The sequence below is a fragment of the Monodon monoceros genome, unplaced genomic scaffold (genome assembly GCF_005190385.1).
Source record: "Monodon monoceros isolate NGI ecotype Baffin Bay Population unplaced genomic scaffold, NGI_Narwhal_1 Super_Scaffold_12, whole genome shotgun sequence".
Taxonomy (NCBI): domain Eukaryota; kingdom Metazoa; phylum Chordata; class Mammalia; order Artiodactyla; family Monodontidae; genus Monodon; species Monodon monoceros.
Window position 1 is genome coordinate 146678992 of NW_021703768.1, and position 22403 is coordinate 146701394.

A 22403-nucleotide genomic window follows, 5' to 3' on the forward strand; every position below is an offset into this window, starting at 1 on the left:
TGTCATATGTATTATATTTGTATCTCATTAAATAACAAGATCTAGTAGTAGGTCCAATAACTACTATAATTAAATGATGGACGAAAATGATAATTGAAGATGTCTGCAACAGCTGTAACGTGAGATGCAGTCTCTGTGATTTCTACTGCTGACATAGTCACAAGTACTGCTAATAATATTAGAGTTTGTTGCCTATACCCATAAGGAAAGGAAATGCTGAGTTTCAGTTAGAGGTTAGTGAAACTGAAGACCAAATATTTCCCATCCAGGTACAAAGATACCCTGAATTCTACCCATGGATCCCTTGTGTGTGTTTGAGGGGTGGGTCCATGGACTCCAGGTTAAGAACCCCTGAATGAGGTTTTAGAGGCATGGCTGACACTTTTTTGGGGGCTGCATTGGGTCTTTGCTGTGCGCAGCCTTTCTCCAGTTGCGGTGAGTGGGGGCTGCTCTTCGTTGCGGTGCGCGGGATTCTCATTGCGGTGGCTACTCTTGTTGCGGAGCACAGGCCCTAGGCATGCGGGCTTCAGTTATTGTGGCACGTGGGCTCAGTAGTTGTGGCTCGTGGGCTCTAGAGCGCAGGCTCAGAAGTTGTGGCGCACGGGCTTAGTTGCTCCGCGGCATGTGGGATCTTCCCGGACCAGGGCTCGAACCCGTGTCCCCTGCACTGGCAGGCGGATTCTTAACCACTGTGCCACCAGGGAAGCCCATGGCTGACGCTTTTGAACATGGCAGAGATGCTGGTGGTTAAGTGTGTGTGACTCTTGCTAAATGTAATGGGTGCAGTTGGCAGGAGAGGAGCTGTGGAGGAGACAGTGCAGTTCAAACTTTGAAGCCATAGGCACTTTATCAGCACTTACCAGTGCTCTGAGCTTTTGCCTGACTCTCCCCTTACCCAGCATGTTTCCTTGTCTATAAAACGAGAATGACAATGTCTTCCTCGTGGGTTGTTGAAAGGATTCAATAAGTTAACATGTAAAAGCTCCTGGGGTCAAATATTCACTGTTAAATGAGAATGATATAAATGTCTGTAGAGAAAACACACACACAGCCAAGCGTAACTTCTTTCAGAACAGAAACCCCAATGTCTGACCTGCTGTACAGCCTGGGAGGCACCAGTGTATTCAGAAGATAGGAAACCCTTTCTTGTTTAAGTCTGCCCTGCTTTTCCCACCCGAATCCAAGAGAACAAACCCAAATGCACAGAGTTTCCAACCTTGTTATTTTATTAGAAGCATATTTACATTCTTGCAGTTAACTTTGAAGAGAACATTTTACAGAAGTTTTTTATATAAAGTTTGGAAACTACATAAAAATAACTTCTATTCTTCATGAAGAGGAAAATATAAGTTAGTTCTATTTACTCTGCTAAAAATTGACTGTAAATGTGAAACAGTTCCGTCTGTCCCTTCCAGAGAAAACATTAGCACGGAACACAAAGAATACTGCATGGGCCTTCTCAATGTTGGGCATTGCACGCTGGCTCAATTGTGAGACTGGGAGACCCAACCAGACCCCATCCAGGAAGGACAGGGGAGGAGTTAAGGCTAAGGCAGCACTGAGCAGGAAGCAGCAGCTCCTTGAATGAGATTCCAATGTGAACGACAAACCAAAGAAGGAAATGATCAAAGACTTTCACCTACACCATGAAACGGGCATTTCACCTAATACTCATTCTCACACCCCAGGCTACAAAAGGCAGTATTGTAAATAAAGCACAAGTCAGCCCTGCCACTGGCCATCACCTGACCATTCGCCAATGCTGGCCTCGCCTGGTGGAACTGGGTCTGTGTTCTGTAGTTACACTGTTAGTTCACGTTTTCCCAGCACCTGTGCACCAAAGAGAATCAAAGGGCACAATTGTTTCACTTGTCTCATTTGTGTGAGACCTGAAAATTGTCCCTTCTGGGTCAAATAGTGAAGCAGGCAAGCTGAGTGCTCACTAACCGAAGAGGACCAATGCCTTCCCACGGCCCCCAGTGCATCTTTACTGCATATGTAAGTCTTTGGAACCCCAAGTCCCTTTTCCTATTGAATGGTTACCCTACTTTCCCAAGATCCATTTACAACCAGTCCCCAGAAAGCTCCAGGGAACTGCTTTAGAAAGACAAAGCACTGAACCCTTACCTATAGGAGTGAAGAAAGAGGAAGTCCTCCCAGGGTGTGTCAACCACCCCATCACCACCAAAATAGTACCCAGACTCAGTACACCCATTTGATTCCTCAGAATCACCTTCAGTTTTCCGCTTTGTTTTTTTAAAGCAGGCATTTTCCTAAGGAAGCCATTTATTTATATTTTTTTCAAGTTAGACATAAAGGTGAAAAAAGTTTTCTTTGTAAATAAACCGAACGCTGGGTTGAGCATTTGCTTTTATTGGGTTATCTACGCTCTGCAGCCTGTGGGGATCAGAATCTGTGGGAGGCCAGCTGAGTCATCCAAAGGCCCAGCATTCCATCTGAGATACAGAAGCTTTGCTTTTGCCAGGTTCCTGGGGGCGGGAAGCACTGCATTTCTCCCTGATGCTTTTTCTCCCTGAACAGAAGTTCCAGTGACTGCCAGCCTCTGTGTGAAGTGTGAGGCCCGACTCTGAACTAGGAGGGACACAGAGCAGAGGGAAGCAGCCTTTCCGTATCACCTGCAGACAGGGTGGGTAAGTGTGAGACAGAATGACTGGGGTGGGAAAGTCTTGTGCGGCGAGGAATTTATCCCTGAACATAGGATCCCGTGCAGGCCCAAAAGGAATCGCAGGCTGGTGGTTCAGCCTGTGCCTCTGGTGCCAACCCCCAGCACGCCCATACCAACGGCTCCCCTCACGTGTTCAGTGGCACAGGCCCAGGCAGCGAACATGTTCCAATCCACCTGGCACAAGAGGCCCAGGGGGCCAAGGGTGTGTGTGTGTGTGTGTGTGTGCGCGCGCGCGTGTATGTGTGTGCACGCGCTTGCCTGCGTGCATGTATGTGCAGGAAGGGAGAGTACAAGATGGCACGAAACACTTGAGATCAGGGTGAAGCGTTCAGCCTCTCCCCATCCCACCACTGTAGATGCTGTCTCAAGAAGAAAGCAGATTGGGGGAACTGGAGGAAGGAGGGCACCCCCTGAGCAGCTGGCTGCAGACTAGGCTCCACTGGGAACCAGAATGGCTGTTAGAAGGCATGGTTCTTGGTCTGACACTGCAGGGAATGGCTGAAAAGGCACCGGCAATTACAATAGGACACGCCCACGGTGACTTCAGCAGTAGCACTTTGTGCCCACAGACAGCAAAGCTGGTGTTTTGGCAAACAGGAGGGGCCTCGAGGCCACAGAACACCTATTCCTCCTGGTCCCTGGCCCCCCCAACAGCCCAAGTCGCTGACAGCTCAAAGGAACCTGGGGCTCAAATGGAATGCACGTTAGTATCAGGCACATCATAAAACCTCGCCCTCCACGACCAGCGAGAGTCAGAAATGCCGGGTGGGTCTGTCAGGCACAGCTGGGGTGGCACAAGGCAAGGGGCTGGATTCGAGCCGGCATGGAAGCAAGAGGGAAGGAGCTCCTGAGTTACTTGTTCACAGAGAATGGGAGGGCCCCGAGGCCCACCGGCCTGCCAGCCACAGCCCTGGGCGGCTGTTACGAAGCATCCGCAGAGCTGTAGGGGAAGAACTTGGTGGCCTTGTTTGGGGTGGTGGGGCTCAGGCAGTCTGCCTCCTCGTTCATTTTGAAGAACATCTCTTGCTCTCGTTTCTTCTGGTTCAGCTCTTCTTCCAGAGCCTAGGACAGAGGGCAGACAGAGCTCGTTTGGATCCCTTAGGACACAAGTCTTCCCCAACCACAGGACGCCCACCAAAGTGGCCTTCTCTGGAACTTCCCCTCCCAGGCCTCAGTGCTCGGGTAACTTGGTCTTCCCTCGCTCCTGTCCCAGCGCCCATCACCCAGAAGGTAGGTACCACCTCCTCCTTCCTCGTGCCACAGCCACGCAGGCGTTTCCTATGGACCAAGGGCTCTGCTTTGGGGAAATGCCAGTCTAGATGGGGTGTGAGGGAGAAGCAGATGCAAATCAGCTGGCAGGAAAACAACCAAAAGAATGGAGAAAAACCTGAGGTAGAAAATGAAGCAAGAGGTTTAACAGCAGGGGAAACAGAGATGTCCGAGTTACATGGTGTTCCTAACCAGGGCATCGTCCTGCAAAATCAGGGGACGACTTTTCAAAATATACATGCTGTCATGCCACCCCCCTGAGATTCTAATTCTGAACATCTGTGGTAGGACAGGGGTTCTCTACGTTGTAAAAGCACATCAGATAACTGCAAGGGGAGCATCTAGACGACAAGCACTGCAGGAGCTTCCCTTGGGCACACGCAAGTTTATCTAGCTAAATTGTGTCCTACCAGAAAAATTTCTTGAGGGTTCTCCAAAAATAAATAATTATTCAATTAAGAAAGGAAGCAGAGTGCAGAGGAAAGAGCAGGGGCTTTACAGTCAAATAGGATTCAGCTCCATTACCAGCTGGGTGGGCCTCTGCATGCTACCTTTCCTCTCCAAGCCTGTTTCCTCTCGTGTAAAATGGCAATATCACTACCTGCCTGGCCGGGCTACTGCAAAGATTAAATTAAAAACTAATGGGCTATAATTACTTAGTACTTCCTACATGTCAGACACTATGCTAAGTGCATTACATCTTATTTAATCTTCACCCTATGAGATAGATACCACTATCCCCATTAACGATGGAGAAACTGAGGCTCAGAGAGCTTAGGTCACTTGCCCAAGGTCATTCAGCTAGCTGGGAGCAGAGCCAAGATGGGTCTAACTTCAGAGTTCAAGCTCTGAAGCACTGTGTGCCACCATCTGCAAAGCCAGGCACACATGAGTTACTCAGTAAATGTGGCTTCTTTATTACTTTCACTATAGAAGTAACCACTTTCACAGGATTTGACCAGCATTCTATTATGTCTCTCTCTTTAAAACTATTATTATTATTATTATTTTTTTGTATGCGGGCTTCTCACTGTCGTGGCCTCTCCCGTTGCGGAGCACAGGCTCCGGACGCGCAGGCTCAGCGGCCATGGCTCACGGGCCCAGCCGCTCCGCGGCATGTGGGATCTTCCCGGACCGGGGCACGAACCCGTGTCCCCTGCATTGGCAGATGGACTCTCAACCACTGCGCCACCAGGGAAGCCCCTAAAACTATTATTTGATGCCCTGAAATAGTGTCAACAAACAACTTAATTACTAGATACCCCCTTAAGCTCTCATTCCTTCAACAGTACTAAATTCTAGTGAGCTCTACCTCTAAGGAAAAATGGGGAAGGGACACTGAATCACAATGCCAATTTTTCCAATCTGTTGTAAGACATCCATATTCAAAAGATACTGGGAATCCAGATTTTTATGTAAAATTTCCTTATACTTAAAAAACTGGCAACTTAAAACAATTTCTTGAATTGCTGTATGTTGGCCATACCTAATGTCTATAAGCCAGTTTCAGCCTGTGGGCCATCAGTTTGTAACTTCTGCTATAGGAATACCAATTTTATTATAATAGCTACCACTTTTTTTTTGTTTGTTTGTTTTCTTGCGATACGTGGGCCTCTCACTGTTGTGGCCTCTCCCCTTGCAGAGCACAGGCTCTGGACGCACAGGCTCAGTGGCCATGGCTTACGGGCCCAGCCGCTCCGCGGCATGTGGGATCTTCCCAGACCAGGGCACGAACCCGTGTCCCCTGCATCGGCAGGCGGACTCTCAACCACTGCGCCACCAGGGAAGCCCCTAGCTACCACTTTTTTGAGCACAGAGAGGTTTAGTAACTTGCCCAGGGTCTCACAGCTAGTAATGGGGGAGCTAGGACTTTCTCCCACGTCTGTCTTCCTTAAAGCCTGTGCTCTTAAGCACTACTCTATTTTACCTCTATATAACCTATATATTCCTCTATATAACCTACGGCAGGAATCAGCAGTCTTTTTTCTGTAAAGGGCCAGATGGTAAATTTTTTTGCCTTTGCAAACCTTAAGGTCTCTGTTGCAACTACTCAACTGCTGTTTGGTGTAAAATCAGCCAGAGATGATATGTAAATGAACGAGCATGGCTGTGTTCCATTAAACCTTTATTTACAAATACAGGTGGTGGGTCAGATTTGGCCCATGGGCAATAGTGTACTAACACCTGTTTTAAGGGAAGAAATGTTATCTTCATCTTATGGCCCCAAAAAGCAAGGTTCAGGAGGGAAGACTTGTCTGAGGCCACACTCTGTGTCAACTATTAACCAAGCAACACCTTATTGACCTTACAAGATATTCTATACTTACTGAAAGAAAGAAATCTGAATTTTTCTAAAAATATTCCACAATGTACAGTCATCTCGCCTGCCCCCCCCCATACACGGGCAGCAGCTCAAAGCTGCTGACTGAAATGCAAGAGTATAAAAGAACGTTTATTCCAGGATGCAGATCACCACCTCCGGGCCAGTGTTCCAGCAGCAACCCAGGTGACTAAGGATGGGATGATTCTACAAAGAATTCTGGAAAGAGGCAGCCCGCACCAGCAAAATCCAATGGCTCTCCAAATACACACTATGGCACCTCCCCTAAGCCCAGGCACCCCCAAGAAGCAATCTGGGCAGTTGCTAGAGGCAAGATGATGATTCATTTTCAGACTCAGGATGTGCCAAGGGTACAGAAGCCCTAGGTAAGAGAACCAGGTGAGCATCTATTTCCTGATGCCAGATCAGCCTGTGTCAGCAGGAGTATAATTGATTTGAGTGTCAAGTATCAAAAGTCCTAGTGGACCATGCGTGGTTACCAGATAAGCGTGGGCCTATTAACAGGAAGGTCTGGGACCCTGGCCAGCTTCCAGCTAGAAAGCTCCATTAGCACAGGGAGGGAAGCCTCTATTCAAGGACTCCCAAGGCCGTTATATGGCTGAGGTGGGCAACTGCCTCCTGGGCAGATCACAGTTACAGCAAGTAGAGCTCAAGTACGACGGCATAACAAACCTCAGGGCTCAGGACACATGATCAAGGGTAATTAGGGCAGCTCTCTCCTCAGAGAGTTTAGGAGAGTGGGAGGACATGAGTACGTCCTTGGCCTATACTGTGGGCTGGTGGTTTTCTGCATAACACTATACAATATTCATTATCTTCACTTTACAAGTGACCACACTGAGGCCCTGTGATGGTCAATTTATTTGTCAACCTGGCAAAGCCATGGTAACCAGTTGTTTGGTCAAACACTAGTCTAGATGTCACTGTGAAGGAATTTTTTATATGTGATTAACATTTAACTCAGTAGACTGAATTAAAGCAGCTTACCCTCCAAAATGTGGTTGGGCCTCACTCAGTCAGTTGCAGGCCTTAAGAGAAAGACTGAGGTCCCGCTAAAAAAGAGGGATTGGGCCTCCACACTGCCCTGGGGCTCAGCGCTGCAACATCAACTCTTCCCTGGCTCTCCAGCCTGCAGTCTGCCCTGCAGATCTCAGGCTTAACAGTCCCAACAACTGGGCGAGCCAGTTCCTTCAAATAAATCCATAAATCTGTACCTTATCCATATCTGTACCTATATCCATACCCCAGGCAGACACCGATGGCACAACACGAAGCAGAGCTCACCACTGAGCCCACCAGCCCAGCCAGGGTTACCTTTTTGCGTGGCCGAAGCTTGTCCCGCCATTCCTTTAGGTTCTGGTTATGGCTTTCGTCCAGGGCCTTCAGCTTCTGGGTTTCATGCTCTACCAGGAGGTGACACTTTTCATTCTGCAACATATTCCAGGAAGTACAGGTAAGAAGCACAGAGGGCTGAGATATACCATGAAGGTACCAGCATCATTCATTCATTACTTCTCCTTGATTATAAGCTCCATGTATACAAAACGCTCTACCTGTAAAGACACATGCACCAAAAGGTGCCTGGAAGACTATTCCAGAATATTAACATTAATACTTCTCACCGAGTAGTGGGATCTGCAGCGATTTTGCAACTTTCTACTTCGGGCTTTGTGCATTGTTTGAATTTTTCAACACGAACGTATGAAACTAACAACAATAATCTCTGCCCTAATCCCACCACAGAATTTTAGATATATTTCCTGTCAGGTTCTGTCCTGTGCATTGTTTAGCTCACCCTGTATACACAATTCTGAAACCTGCCTCCCTCTCCTCTTAACATTATAATGTAAACATTTATACAAAGAATTAACATCTTTTACAATCATCATTTTAATTCCTACAAAATATCCCACAGTATGGTTTATCTAATTTATTTAAACATTTCCCTATTTTTGGCCACTTAGGTTGCTCTTAATCTTCACTATTATAAATAGCATTGTGTTAAACATCTGTGCTACGTACTGAATTGTGTCTCCCCAAAATTCATATGTTGAAGCCCTAATGCCCAATGTGATGGTATTTGGAGATATGGGGCCTTTAGGAGATAAATAGGTTTAGATGAGGTCAAGAGGGTAGGGCCCTCATGGCGGGATTAGTGCCCTTATAAGAAGAGACCAGAGAGCTCACATGCTAGACTGCTCCCTCCCTGTCTCCTTCCCTCCTTTTCTCCCTCTCCCCATCTCCCTCTCTCCCCCTCTCCTTTTCTCTCCTCTCTCTCTCTGCCATGTGAGGACACAGCAAGAAGGCATCCATCCGCAAGCCAGAGAGAGAGACTTCACGAGAACCCAGCCGTGCTGGCAAAGCTGATCTTGGATTTCCAGGCTCCAAAACTGTAAGAAAATAAACTTCTGTTGTTTAAGCCACCCAGTCTGTGGTATTTTGTTATGGCAGTGTGAGCTAAGATAATCTGTGTGTATAAATAATTTGTATTTATATAAGTTATATAATTACCTGCATCACATACCATTTCTTCAGGAGAGATTTGTGACAGGGGTAAGGGCCATGGACCTGGCTGAGGCCTGCCAGCCTCACTGTTTTCTCGCTGAGGTAAGTTACCTGCCTCACAGAACTTAACCTGGAATCTCTCAAAGGCAAAAGTGACAATTCCCTGTTGATTCCTCACAGGGAATCAATCTTGTGGTTTATAAGGAGTTTAGAAGCAGGGGGAAAGTGCCTTTATCCAGATACCTCAACCCTACTGGACTAGAAGAGTACAACCCCTTGGGGAATTTTTATTTGGGGTTTCAAGCTCAAGGGTTGTGGGAATTTAAAAATTGCCTTGGTTGGGAATAATACTTATGGCAGCCCTGAGTACCTCTGGCCTGCCCAGAGCTGGGGTCCCAGCACTCTTCATGGGTTTTCTCAGTTCATCCTCACAGTAAACCCATGAGGCAGGGTTGGGAACATAGATACAGAAGGTGAGTGGCCTGGCTAAAATTCACACAGCAACAAGCAGCAGAGCCCCTACCTGACAGGCGTCAGTACCTGCAATGTTTCCTCCACACCTCCCTGCCTTTCCAGAAATTGCCAGATGGATCCAATAGCCTAAAGAATTTCCTGAGGTCACAGAGGTTCGTGTCAGCCCATCTGTCAGGTACGGCAATGCCTCGCTCCACCACAAGGGGGCTCCAAGTACCAGCTCCCGGGCAGGGACCCTTAGGGTGAGGCAAACCTTTTCTGAGGCAAACAAAAGGTCAAGGATCTCCCCAGGGAAGGAGGTCACAAAGGGGCTTGTCAATATCAGGATACCTTTTCCTGACTTCAGTGGGAAAGCTTTGAGCTTCTCACCATTAAGGATGATGGTAAGTAGCTGTAGGTTTTTATAGATACCCTTTATCAAGTTGAGGAAGTTCCCCTCTATTCCTAGTTTACTGAGAATGTTTATCTTGAGCAGAGGTCAGCTCCTGTCAAGTACTTTTTCTGTATCTGTTGATGATATGATCATGTGATGTTTCTTTAGCCTGTTGATGTCATGGATTACATTAACTCATTTTCATATATTGCACGAGCCCTGGGATAAATCCCACCTGGTCATGGTGTATACTACTTTTTATACATTTTTAAATTCTGTTTGCCAATGTTTCGTTGGGGATTTGTGCATCTGTGTTCATGAGAGATACAGGTCTGTAGTTTTCCTCCTTGTAATGTCTGGTTTTGGTATTAGGGTAATTGGGACACCTTTTCCCAAGACACAGTGGTGACTGAGAAATCCAGCAGCATGCCCACTGCCAGGCCCCGGGCATGGCACGTTCAGCTCAGCTCTGTCATCTCATTTACAAAGCCTCACTCCACTTCTGCAAAACAGGAATTATCATCCTTACCCCCTGCCTATTTTACGAATGTGGAAACTGTGGCCTGGGAGGGTGATGTGATTTGGCCAGCATCACACAGAGCGGCAGGATGGAAACCATTCCACCCTGAGCTTCAGACTCCTTCCCCCGTTTGTAGGGTCTTGGGGCCCCGAGGGAGCTGACTGCCTCGGGGGCGGGGCAGAAGGGCAGTACCTGCAGCTGCTGCAGCTCGCCCATGTTGCTCTCGCACTGTGCCGCCATGTCCCGCGTCTGGCTCTCATGTTTTTGCTGCTGCTGCAGCCGCTCTGACTTCTGCCTCTTCTCCTCCTGCTGGGAGAACTGCAACAGAGAACAGGTGAGGCGCCTCAGCGGGCCACGGGCCTGGCTGGGGGCCCAGCTCAGCCCTGTCCCGGGGAGACCCCATCTGAGGGGCTGGTTTGTACAGAGCCACACTGCCCTGCACCACTCGGGCTGTGCCCCCCGCCCGAAGTCCTCCCCCCTGAGCTGAGACCCAGGAGCCCCCAGATTGGCGAGGACACTGAAACATGCTAGGATAGCGTATGTAGTAAGCAGGAATCACAGGAGCCCACGGCCACCGACTCTGTCCCGGAGCCACATGGGTGACTTGTGAGTGGGGTCTCCGTAGAGGAGAGGAAGGAGTTTAGCAGCAGAAGCAGCTGCAGGATAGACACTCTGAGTGTGACAGGGAACGCGCGTGAAAAAGCAAGGCCAAGCCTCCTCCCCTGTCCACCAGAGGAGGAGTCAACGTGAGGCTTTTAGGCTTCCAGGCTGTTACTTCTGGTTTCCATTCCATTCCTCCTTCCAAGACCCCGTGCTGCGTCTTATATTCTATACCCCCCCCCAACCATATAAGATTCAGGCCGCAACAAACCTGGATCTGGCCCCACTCCAGGACACCCCCGGCCCCCCACCTGCTTGATCTTCTCGCGCTGCTCAGCGGCACTGCCCGCCCCGTTGATGTGGAGGCTCTTCTTGTACATGGCCATGCGTGTCTTGCCCTCGCTCCTCTGAATCTTGGGCAGCCGCGCCTTTTCCTGCTGCTGCCGCACCTTCAGCTGCTCCATCATGCGCTGGTTGTAGCGCTGCATCTGCTCGCACTCCTGAGGGGGACACCCAGCCGGGGCCAAGGTCAGCTGCGTTCCACGCACGTGGGTGTGGTCAGATGCCAAGGCTGCCACACGCAACTCAGGAGCCCAGGACCTGCGTGGTCCAGAATGCTCAGCAGAGCAAGGCTCGTGTCATTTTACTACTACTCTTTTAAATATCATCTTCTCTTCTCACTGTAAAGATTACCGTTAATAACCTTACTTTCTTACCTTCTAAATGCCTTCTTCATCTCCAAAATATACAAACAGCTCATACGACTTAACAAAAAAAAAAAAACAAGCAACCCAATCGAAAAATGGGCAGAAGACCTTAATAGACATTTATCCAGGGCTTCCCTGGTGGCGCAGTGGTTGAGAGTCCGCCTGCCGATGCAGGAGACACGGGTTCGTGCCCCGGTCCGGGAGGATCCCACGTGCCGCAGAGCGGCTGGGCTCATGAGCCATGGCCGCTGAGCCTGTGCGTCCGGAGCCTGTGCTCCACAACCGGCGAGGCCACAACAGTGAGAGGCCCACATACCGCAAAAAAAAAAAAAAAAAATAGACGTTTATCCAAAGAAGACATACAGATGGCCAGTAGGCACATGAAAAGATGCTCAACATCACTAATTATTAGAGAAATGCAAATCAAAACTACAATGAGGTACCACCTCACATTGGTCGGAATGGCCATCATTAAAAAGTCTACACAAAACAAATGCTGGTGAGGGTGTGGAGAAAAGGGAGCCCTCCTACACTGTTGGTGGGAATGTAAGTTGGTGCAGCCACTACGGAAAACAGTATGGGAGGTTCCTCAGAAAACTAAAAATAGAGTTACCATATGATCCAGCAATCCCACTCCTGGGCATATACCCGGCCAAAACTATAATTCAAAAAGATACATGCACCCCTATGATCATAGCAGCACTATTCACAATAGCCAAGACATGGACACAACCTAAATGTCTATAAACGGATGAATGGGTAAAGAAGATGTGGTACATATACACAATGGAATACTACTCAGCCATAAAAAAGAACAAAATAATGCCTTTTGCAGCAACATGGATGCAACTACAGATGGTCATACAAAGTGAAGTAAGTCAGAAAGACAAATACCAAATGATATCACTTATATGTGGAATCTAAAATATGGCACAAATGAACCTATCTACAAAACAGAAACAGGCTCACAGACATAGAGAGTAGACTTGTGGTTGCCAAGGCCAGGTGGGGAGGGAGAGGGATGAACTGGGGGTTTGGGATTAGTAGATACAAACTATTACGTTTAGAATGGATAAACATCAACGTCCTACTGTACAGCACAGGGAACTGTGTCCAATCTCCTGGGATAAACCATAATGGAAAAGAATATTTTAAAAAATGTATGTACGCACATAACAGTCACTTTGCTGTACTGCAGAAATTAGCACAACACTGTAAAGCAACTATACTTCAATTAAAAAAGTATTCTGAGGGAATGCATGGGAAAGAGATATAAAATGAAAATGGAAAGAAAGGCAGGACAAAAAAAGGGAAAAAGCGAGAGACACGTACATCAGGTGTCAGGGTCAGCGAGGGAGCTGCTTGGGCCATCTGCTTCCCTGCCAGTTTCCCCAATTCCTAGCCCCTGGATCTGAGGCAGGACATCGCCCGAGAAGCTCTCAAGCCTCACTGTGGCCGACTTGGCTGCTCTCAGGAGCAAGTGATGCCCCACTGAGGGGCAGCCTCGCGGCTCTCCCAGGTCTCCCAGTGGCAGCCCCCGAACCCAAGCTGACTAGGAGCCTCACCTTCTCATGCTTGCGCACCAGCTCGTGCCGCTGGAGGAAGTACTGGTCTTTGAGCTGCTGCTTCACCAGCTGGTGCCTCTCCTGCAGGTGATGCTCCTCCATCTCCCACAGCGCCGCCTCCCGGTCTGTGGAGGACATGTCACCCGGTGAGGTGCAGATGGCCAGAGCCCCACCAGGCCCTCCCCTCCACTGCCCCGAGCCAGGTCTCCTCACATTGGCTGATAACTGTGCCATGTCCTTAGACTATGTGGGCTGAGACAACTCCTAGAAACTTCCAGGGATGACAGCACCCAGCAGCATGGTAGAGCAGGAAGTGTTTGGAGTCAGGAGCCAGAGAAACCAGAGGCTAAAACCCAGCTGCATCACTGGGATTTGAGATGAACACGAAATCCTCTCCAGGCCTCACCTTCCATCTCTGCCAAATGGGCACAACCACACCACGGAGGGAAAATGTCCTTGGAAGATACTTTTATGTTCAATCTACATTGCACCTCTGCTTTCCTAATGGGCAAATAGGAAGGGCTCACGTGGAAACCCCATGAAGAAGACAGCCTCTTGTCACTATTTCCTCCTTTGAAAAATAGGTGAGACCCTTCATGTCCCATATATGCATTATTGAAACAGTTATCTGGCATTTTATCACTGGAAGTCTATTAACCGACCCCTGTGCTCAGGACAGGGCAGGGAGCTGGTGTCAGACGGAGAACCTCACGCCCTGCAAGATACAGCTGGTCACGCTCAGCCTACTGCGAAGTTGTTTATTTCACTGCACTCCGGTTCCATGAAAGCCAGCATCTATCCACAGGACATCAAAACAGTGATTTGGCTTCTAAACCAAAATCAGAACCCAGTCCCACAGGTAGGATGGTTCTTACAGACCATCACATGATAAGAAAAGGAAACAAGGGCTTTTCTGAAACATCCGTGGCTCTATTCAGAATGTCGGAATACCAAGGACCCCATTTTTCTTGGCCCACATCAAGTACTGAGTGGTTTATACTGTTTTAACTGCCCTGGCCATCAGAGTCCTGGCTGTGGCCCCTGTTATAGTAATGAGCCAGAGACAGCACTCGTATATTAGTCCTATGTTTACATCTTTACAACGGACAGGGACCATTAGCTCCCAAGCCCACAGGCACCAAACTCTAATTTTCACCCATCCAGTTGTTTTAAATGCAGTTCAAACAACAGACTTCCAGCCATTTGGAGCCTGCTTGCTTTGCATACCCCATAAAGTTGTACCCAACATCTGCTAGCCATAAATTAGATAGCCTGGGGGCTATATACAGACCCCAAGCCCTGCACCCTCCAGAGCTCTCTACCCCAGAGCTTCCTCAGCTGAGTGACATCATCCAGATACATAAGCCCCCTCTCTGATCCCCTTCTTCCCCAGGGTCTCCCCTGCCCTCCTCCTTCTGGGTGGTGGCTCACACTGTTGTCCCCGGACAGTCTAATGCTGGGAAGGACTCACCAGCATGCAAACCTGCCAAAGCACCACCACACAAGGGTAGTTAAGAGCTTGGCTTCAAGATAAGGTCTGCATCCAAGGCCCACTCTACCACTCATTAACTGTGCAACCCAGGCCAAAGAAGAGTCACTCTCCAAACATCAACTTCCTCATGTATAAAGATGGGGAGGACAGTAGGGCCTGCCGTGCAGGGTTACGGATAGGATGCAGGGTGACTAAGGTGTAAGATTGAGGCACGTGGCTAGGCAGAGGAGTCGCTCACTACGTGCTGGCTGCTAGGAGCGGCTCTCAGTACTGCCCCCCGACCCCCGTTAACCCAGCTCACTCACGTGCAATTTCCACCCACTCTACATGGCTTCCTTTTTTTTTTTTTCCTTTCCTCGACATCCACAGTAGTGTCAGTGTTGTTGCTAACTGGTATCTCTGCCTCAGTCCTGACTTCAGTGGGGATTTTCCTCATGTTTCACCATAAAGGCTGATGTTTGGTCTTAAGGTGGAGAAGACCTAGCAGTTCTTCCTTGCCCGGGGCTGGCATGTACATTCATGGAGAGTCTGGGCCAACAGGCGCGCCCCGCTCTCGGGCACCCACCTCGAAGGAGCTCCTGCTTCCTAGTGAGGCACTCGCGCTCCTTGCCGCAGATCTCCCGCCTGTTGTCGGCCGTGATCCTCTTCATCGCCAACTCCAGGTCCTCCTTCTGCTTGGCGAGGAAGTCCCGGTCCTATTAAGTATTTAAAATTTTAGGCGTGTTCATGGTACTGTGGTTATTTTTTTTAGAGATATATAATGAGATATTAACAGGTGACATGATACGATGTCTGGGATTTGATTCAAAATAATACAGTAGAGCGGGGCAGTGAGTGGGCAGGAATTAATAATTACTGAGATCAGGTGATGGGTATATGGGGATTCATTATACTGTTATACCCCTTTCTGCCTATGTTTTAAACTTTCCTTAATAAAGAGTAAAGAACTGAAATTTAAATTAAAAAATTTTAGCTACTATATGTGAAGTAGATAACCAACAAGGACCTACTGTATAGCACAGGGAACTATACTCAATATTTTGTAATAACCTATAAGGGGGAGTTCCCTGGTGGTCCAGCGGTTAGCACTTGGAGCTTTCACTGCTGAGGGCCCAGGTTCGATCCGTGGTCAGGGAACTAAGATCCCGCAAGCTGCACATGGGGCACAGCCACAAAAAACCCAAAAACAAACAAACAAAAAAACCTATAAGGGAAAAGAATCTGAAAAAGAATATATATATATATATATACACATATACATATACATATTTATATATACCACTAAATCACTGCACTGTACACCTGAAACTAACACATTGTAAATAAACTATACTTCAATAAAAAAATATTTTTTTAATAAAAATTTTAGGAAACATCTTAAGAAACTAAAAATTTGCACTAATCTTATCACTCAATGCTAGCAACTCGTTTTGGTGTATCTATATAAATGTATTTACATCTGTTGTTGTTTCACAAAGATTATTTTAAAAGACTTGAAGAAATATTTGTACACCCTTATTCATGGCAGCATTATTCACAACAGCCAAGGGATTGGAAACAACTCAAGTGTCCATAAACAGATGAATGCATAAACACAATGTGGTATATACATACAATGAAATATTATTCAGCCTTTAAAAGGAAGGAAATTCTTATATATGCTACAACACGAATGAATCTTGAGGACAAGGTAAGTGAAATAAACCAGACACAAAAGGACAAATACTGTATGATTCCACTTATATGAGGTCAAATTTGTAGAGACGGAAAGTAGAATGGTGGTTGCCAGGGACTGGAGGCAGGGTGTCATGGGGAATTACTGCTTAATGGGTACAGAGTTTCTGTTTTGCAAGATGAAGAGTTCTGGAGATGGATCATGGTGATGGTACTCACCACGATGTGGATGTACTTAATATCACTGAACTGCACACTTAAAAATGGGTAAGATACCAAATTTTATGTTATGTCTATTTTACCACAACTTTTAAAAATTATTAAAAAGACCTTTCCATGTCATAATGTAATCTCCTATCAAAAATAAGTTGTAATGGCTGAAAATATTTCATGGTAGAGCCAGCTATACCCAACTTATCTACCCAATATACAATAGGTTGTTTATAGGTTTTCTTTATTTTAGATACTGCTGCTCTTCACATTCTGGTAGCTAAATGTCCTTGAACCTCTGTGATGATTCATCTTCAAGATTAGTCCTAGAAGCAGAAAATCTAGGCCAAAGGATGTGTACATTTTTGAAGCTCTTGATGCAACTGCCACAGTGGCCTCCTAAAAGGGCCAGTCTTCTCTCCCTCTGTGGGGACTAGGGCCTGTCTCCCCACCCTCCCTAGCCCTGCATGCTTTTTCTAATCAACCTGTCAAGGGAGAGGTTGGAGGAAAGTATGATGGTGTCCTGGAGTCAGACTCAGCTTGAGGCCTTGGACCCCACTGTTAACTGTGCAGTGTCACCTCTCTGAGCCTTAGCTTCTTCCTCTGTAAAGGGGAAACCAAACAGCACCTATCCTGGTAAGCCATGAATGCTAAACCAGAGAACATACAAAACAATTGTAATTGTAGACTCTAATTTTCTTTGCATTTGGGGGCAGAGGAAGTGGGACAAAATGAGAACATGAAGTGAAAAGGCTACCGAGGCTGGGGTAGAGGGGACTGAGTGTAGCTGGGAGAGGCTGACAAGAACGAGACCTATAGGGCCTTGAAAGCATGTGAGAAGGCTGATCTGATCTTATGGACAAAGTGGGAGCCACTGAAGGTTTTAAAGGCCCAGGGCTGTTGGGGAAGGGTGCCATGGTCAGATCTGGAATTCGTATTGATCACAACAACTGGTATGAGAGAAAGAACTGCAAGAACTGGAGGGAAACTAGCTGGGAGGCTACTGCAGTAGTCCAGGCAAAAGACAAGAATGGCTAGGGAGTCACGGAGATGTTGACAAGTTGATGGATCCAGAGAGAGTTTGGAGATTAAAAAAAAAACAAAACTCAAGCTTCAAGAGGTGATGAAGGATTGCAGGGAAAAGGGGTGTCAGGAATGACAAGGCTTCTGGCCTGACATCACAGTGGAGGACGGTGTCCCCTCAGAACACGAGAACAGGACCAGGTCTGGGAGATCTGGGTTTGGTGTCTTTGAGGCTCCAAAAGATGCCAAGTGGGCAGAGGGATGTACTGGGTTGGTCAAGGAGATGTGATGTACAAACAGCTCTAAAACAAGGCAGGAAGCGCTAAAGGCTTTGGGAGAGGTGGATGTAAAGGTCTGTGGTATCTCCTAGAGATGGGAGAGCTCACTTCCAGCTGGAGCAAGGGCAATCAAGGAAGGCTGCATGGGGGAGATGATAACAGGGAGGATTAATCCGGATGGTCTGATTTATTCAAAATGAGGATAATCTGGATGGTCCGATTTATTCAGAATGAGAGATAGGTGAGTATCCAAAGGGCAGGGCATGGGCACAGACAGAGAAGAGCTCTGGTCACCATTCAGGGACTCAAACCTGAGACTCCCCAACCCCTCTACTCCCCAACTGAGGGGCAAGGACTCACGAGAAGCTGCTTCTTCTGCGCATGCTCCTCCATCTTCTGCTTCATGCTCTCCTTCCGCTGCTGCCTGGGGAGCTTCTCCACCTCATTCTTCACCTGCACCAGAGACAGCAGAGAATGGCTAGGTCAGGGTACCTCCACACTTCATATTGAATAAGCCTTCAACCCCAGAACTCCTGGGCCAGGGAGACTGAAGATGAGGCTCAGCTTTCTAGGCACTAGCCCCGACTCTGCTCTCCACTCTGCTGACAGATGGCACCTACTGGCCACCTGTCTGCTGCTGGCTCCAGTTTCCAGACTCCTTCAGAGCAGATGGATGCTGTTTTTGCTGTTTGGTATCCATCCCCCTTCTTCTGATGACAGCACCTCAGTTTCTTTTAGGACAGTGTTTCTCAACCTCTTCTTAAATTGTTGCCCCCTCAGAAGCCCTTTTACACATTTTTTCCCTAATTAACCAACACCATGAAATTTTAATCCCACAGATATACTGTCAATCTGTTAGACCATTATAATATCTAAGACGTTTTTAACTCGTTGGGGGTGAGAATGCATGCATTAGGTAGCCCCTGCTCAGTCTCTGAGGTTCAGGTATGGCTGATGCCCCCAGCCCCATCTGACTCTAGGCTGGGCATATGATCCAAGCTGTCAATCAGCATATTCCATGCCCTGGCATCTGGGACTGGTTCAGAGATGAGCGTGTGATCTTCGCTGGGCTAGTGAGAGCTTCAGGGTGGGTGCTGGAATTACTGGGGGAAGCCGCTCTATGTCCTTTGGGGTTGCTGAGCTGGGAGGATGTAGGCCATGGTGGACCACCCTGGAGGGGTCTGCCTGAGACAGAATCAATGCATGGAAGCAATGTTACGAGATGAAGGATGCCTGGTGACACTTCTGCCCTCCTGGTCAGAGACGGGAGTTCTTGGTTTGATGTCTTTGAGACTCCAAAAGATGCCAGGTGGGTGGGCAGATGGTGAACTAATAATATTCTCAGGCCAGCTGGAACTGGCTTTCTGTTTTTTATAACAGAAGAAGAAGAGATTCATGACACTTCACCCTAAGGAAGCTACAGTTCCTCAGTTTTCTCTGGGTAACCCATACCTTCACAGTTACCTGACACCCCAAAACATGCACTCACTGACAGGGCTCTTAGGAGCAGGTAGTGAAGGATTTTTCCATACTGTCCATGATCAAAAAAGAGCATTCCAGGAGAGTTCTGCTTCTGGCGTGGTGAGGTGCGCCAGCGCAGCCTCTCATTCCTGCTGGTTACAGTGGAAAACTCTGGATAAAATACAAAAGGCAACTACCTGAGGACTCTGGAAAGTAAACAAAATCAGGCGGCTATGAAAGGGAGTCAAAACGTATAGAAGGGGCTGGTACCGGGGGTGAGTGTCCTGGGACTTTTTTTTTTTTCCTTTTGCTCTCCTGGCTTTGCCCCTGTCCTAGACAGTGATGCAGTGGCTAAAACTGTAAGAAACATTGTGTTTCTGGCTAAAGAATCAGGCAGAAGTCAATAAAATTAATAAACCTTTAGTCAGATTATTGACAGAGAAGATGGAAGAAGTGGAGAAGAAAAAGGAGGAGGGAGAGGAAGAGGATACTACAACACAAATTACCAGTATGAAGGGTGAAAGAGACATCACTACAGATCCTACAGTCATTAGAAAGGATACTAAAGGAATCCTATGAACAGCTTTAGGTCAGTAGATTCAGCCACTTAGGTGAAATAGACAAATTCCTTGAAAGAAACTACCAAAGCTCATTCAAGAAGAAATAGATGACTAAAACCAGAGTGACATTAAAACCACTGACCAAATCCTTTTCATAAATAGACTCAAAAGTCCTCATCAAAATATTAGCAAATTCCTGCTGGTGGGAATGTGAATTGGTACAGCCACTATGAAGAACAGTATGGAGGTTCCTTAAAAAACTACAAATAGAACTACCATATGACCCAGCAATCCCACTACTGGGCATATACCCTGAGAAAACCAAAATTCAAAAAGAGTCATGTACCAAAATGTTCATTGCAGCTCTATTTACAATAGCCCAGAGATGGAAACAACCTAAGTGTCCATCATAGGATGAATGGATAAAGAAGATGTGGCCCATATATACAATGGAATATTACTCGGCCATAAAAAGAAACGAAATTGAGCTATTTGTAATGAGTTGGATAGACCTAAAGTCTGTCATACAGAGTGAAGTAAGTCAGAAAGAGAAAGACAAATACTGTATGCTAACACATATATATGGAATTTAAGGGGAAAAAATGTCATGAAGAACTTAGGGGTAAGACAGGAATAAAGACACAGACCTACTAGAGAATGGACTTGAGGACATGGGGAGGGAGAAGGGTAAGCTGTGACAAAGCGAGAGAGAGGCATGGACATATATACACTACCAAACGTAAGGTAGATAGCTAGTGGGAAACAGCCACATAGCACAGAAAGATCAGCTTGGTGCTTTGTGACCACCTGGAGGGGTGGAATAGGGAGGGTGGGAGGGAGGGAGACACAAGAGGGAAGAGGTATGGGAACATATGTATATGTATAACTGATTCACTTTGTTATAAAGCAGAAACTAACACACCATTGTAAAGCAATTATACTCAAAAAATATATATTAGCAAATTCAATCTAGTAATATATAAAAAGTAAACTACATAATGACCAAGTGGGCTTTATCCCAGGAATGTAAAGCTCATTCAATATTTGAAAACAAAGCCATGTAATTCACAATATCAATAGACTAAAGAAGAAAAACTATATGATCACATCAATTGATATAGGAAAAACATCTGACAAAATGCAACATCCATTCATGACAAAATCTATTAGCAAACTAGGAATAGAAGGGAACTTCCTTAATCTGAAAGGGCATCTACAAAAAAACCTAATGCTAACATCATACTTAACTATGAAATACTAAATGTTTTCCCCTTAAGACTGGAAACAAGGCAAGGATGTCCACTCTACTATTCCTATTCAACATCCCACTAGAGGTCCTTGCCAGCATAATAAAGCAAGAAAAAGAAACAAAAAGCATATAGGAAGAAATAAAACTCTGTTTGCAGACATTACTGTCTATGTAGAAAATCCCAAGAAATCTATATTTTAAAAAGTACTAGAACTGGTAAGTGAGTTTAGTGAGGTCAGTATACAAGATCAATATACCACTATTTTCTATACTCTAGCACTGACATTAGAAATTGACATTAAGGGGGACCTTCAAGATGGCTGAGGAGGAAGACATGGAGATCACCTTCCTCCCCACAGACACATCAAAAATACATCTACGTGTGGAACAACCCCTACAGAACACCTACTGAAGGCTGGCAGAAGACCTCAGACTTCCCAAAAGGCAAGAAAATCCCTACATACCTGGGTAGGGCAAAAGAAAAAAGAAAAAATAGAGACAAAAGAATAGGGACAGGACCTGCACCTCTGGGAGGGAGCTGTGAAGGAGGAAAAGTTTCCACACACTAGGAAGCCCCTTCACGGGCGGAGACGGGGTGGGGTGGGGGTGGGGGGTAAGCTTTGGAGCCACGGAGGAGAGCACAGCAACAGGGGTGCAGAGGGCAAAGTGGAGAGATTCCCGCACAAAGGATCAGTGCCGACCAGCACTCACCAGCCTGAGAGGCTTGTCTGCTCACCCACTGGGGCAGGTGGGGGCTGGGAGCTGAGGCTCAGGCTTCGGTGGTCTGGTCCCAGGAAGAGGACTGGGGTTGGCTGCATGAACACAGCCTGAAGGGGGCTAGTGCACCACAGCTAGCCGGGACGGAGTCCAGGAAAAACTCTGGACCTGCCTAAGAGGCAAAAGACCATTGTTTCGGGGTGCACGAGGAGAGGGGATTCCTTCCCCGTCTGCCCACAGAAGGCAAAGCAATGACTAAACGAGCTCCAGAGACGGGTGCGAGCCGCAACTATCAGTTTGGACACCAGAGACAGGTGTGAAATGCTAAGGCTGCTGCTGCAGCCACCAAGAATCCTGTGTGCAAGCACAGGTCACTATCCACATGCCCAACCCCCACCCCCCGCAAGCCTGTGCAGCCCGCCACTGCCAGGGTCCCGTGATCCAAGGACAACTTCCCCGGGAGAACACACGGCACACCTCAGGCTGTTGCAACACCATGCCAGCCTCTGCCGCCAAAGGCTCGCCCCGCATTCCAATTATAACTACTGTACCCCTTCCTCCTCCCCCACCCCACCGGCATGAGTGAGCCAGAGCCCCCTAATGAGCCGTTGCTTTAACCCCATCCTGTCTGAGCGGGAACAGAAGCCTGAGGGCAACCCACACGCAGGGGTGGGGCCAAACCCAAAGCTGAACCCCAGG

The 22403-nt window shown here is 47.3% G+C and overlaps 1 protein-coding gene across 1 annotated transcript in view; it reads right to left on the reverse strand.

Annotated features, from left to right (window-relative positions):
- Positions 1–1208: 1208 nt before the first annotated feature.
- Positions 1209–22403, reverse strand: part of STK10 (serine/threonine kinase 10) — a 120916-nt gene continuing 99721 nt past the window's right edge. Inside the window, exons 13-19 of the mRNA XM_029218226.1 lie at positions 18078–18170; positions 15098–15227; positions 13041–13165; positions 11080–11268; positions 10361–10486; positions 7611–7724; positions 1209–3748 (exon numbers count right to left, since the gene is read on the reverse strand). Coding sequence (XP_029074059.1) covers positions 3608–3748; positions 7611–7724; positions 10361–10486; positions 11080–11268; positions 13041–13165; positions 15098–15227; positions 18078–18170 — 918 coding nt within the window. The 3' untranslated portion in view covers positions 1209–3607. The remainder of the gene's footprint in view (positions 3749–7610; positions 7725–10360; positions 10487–11079; positions 11269–13040; positions 13166–15097; positions 15228–18077; positions 18171–22403) is intronic.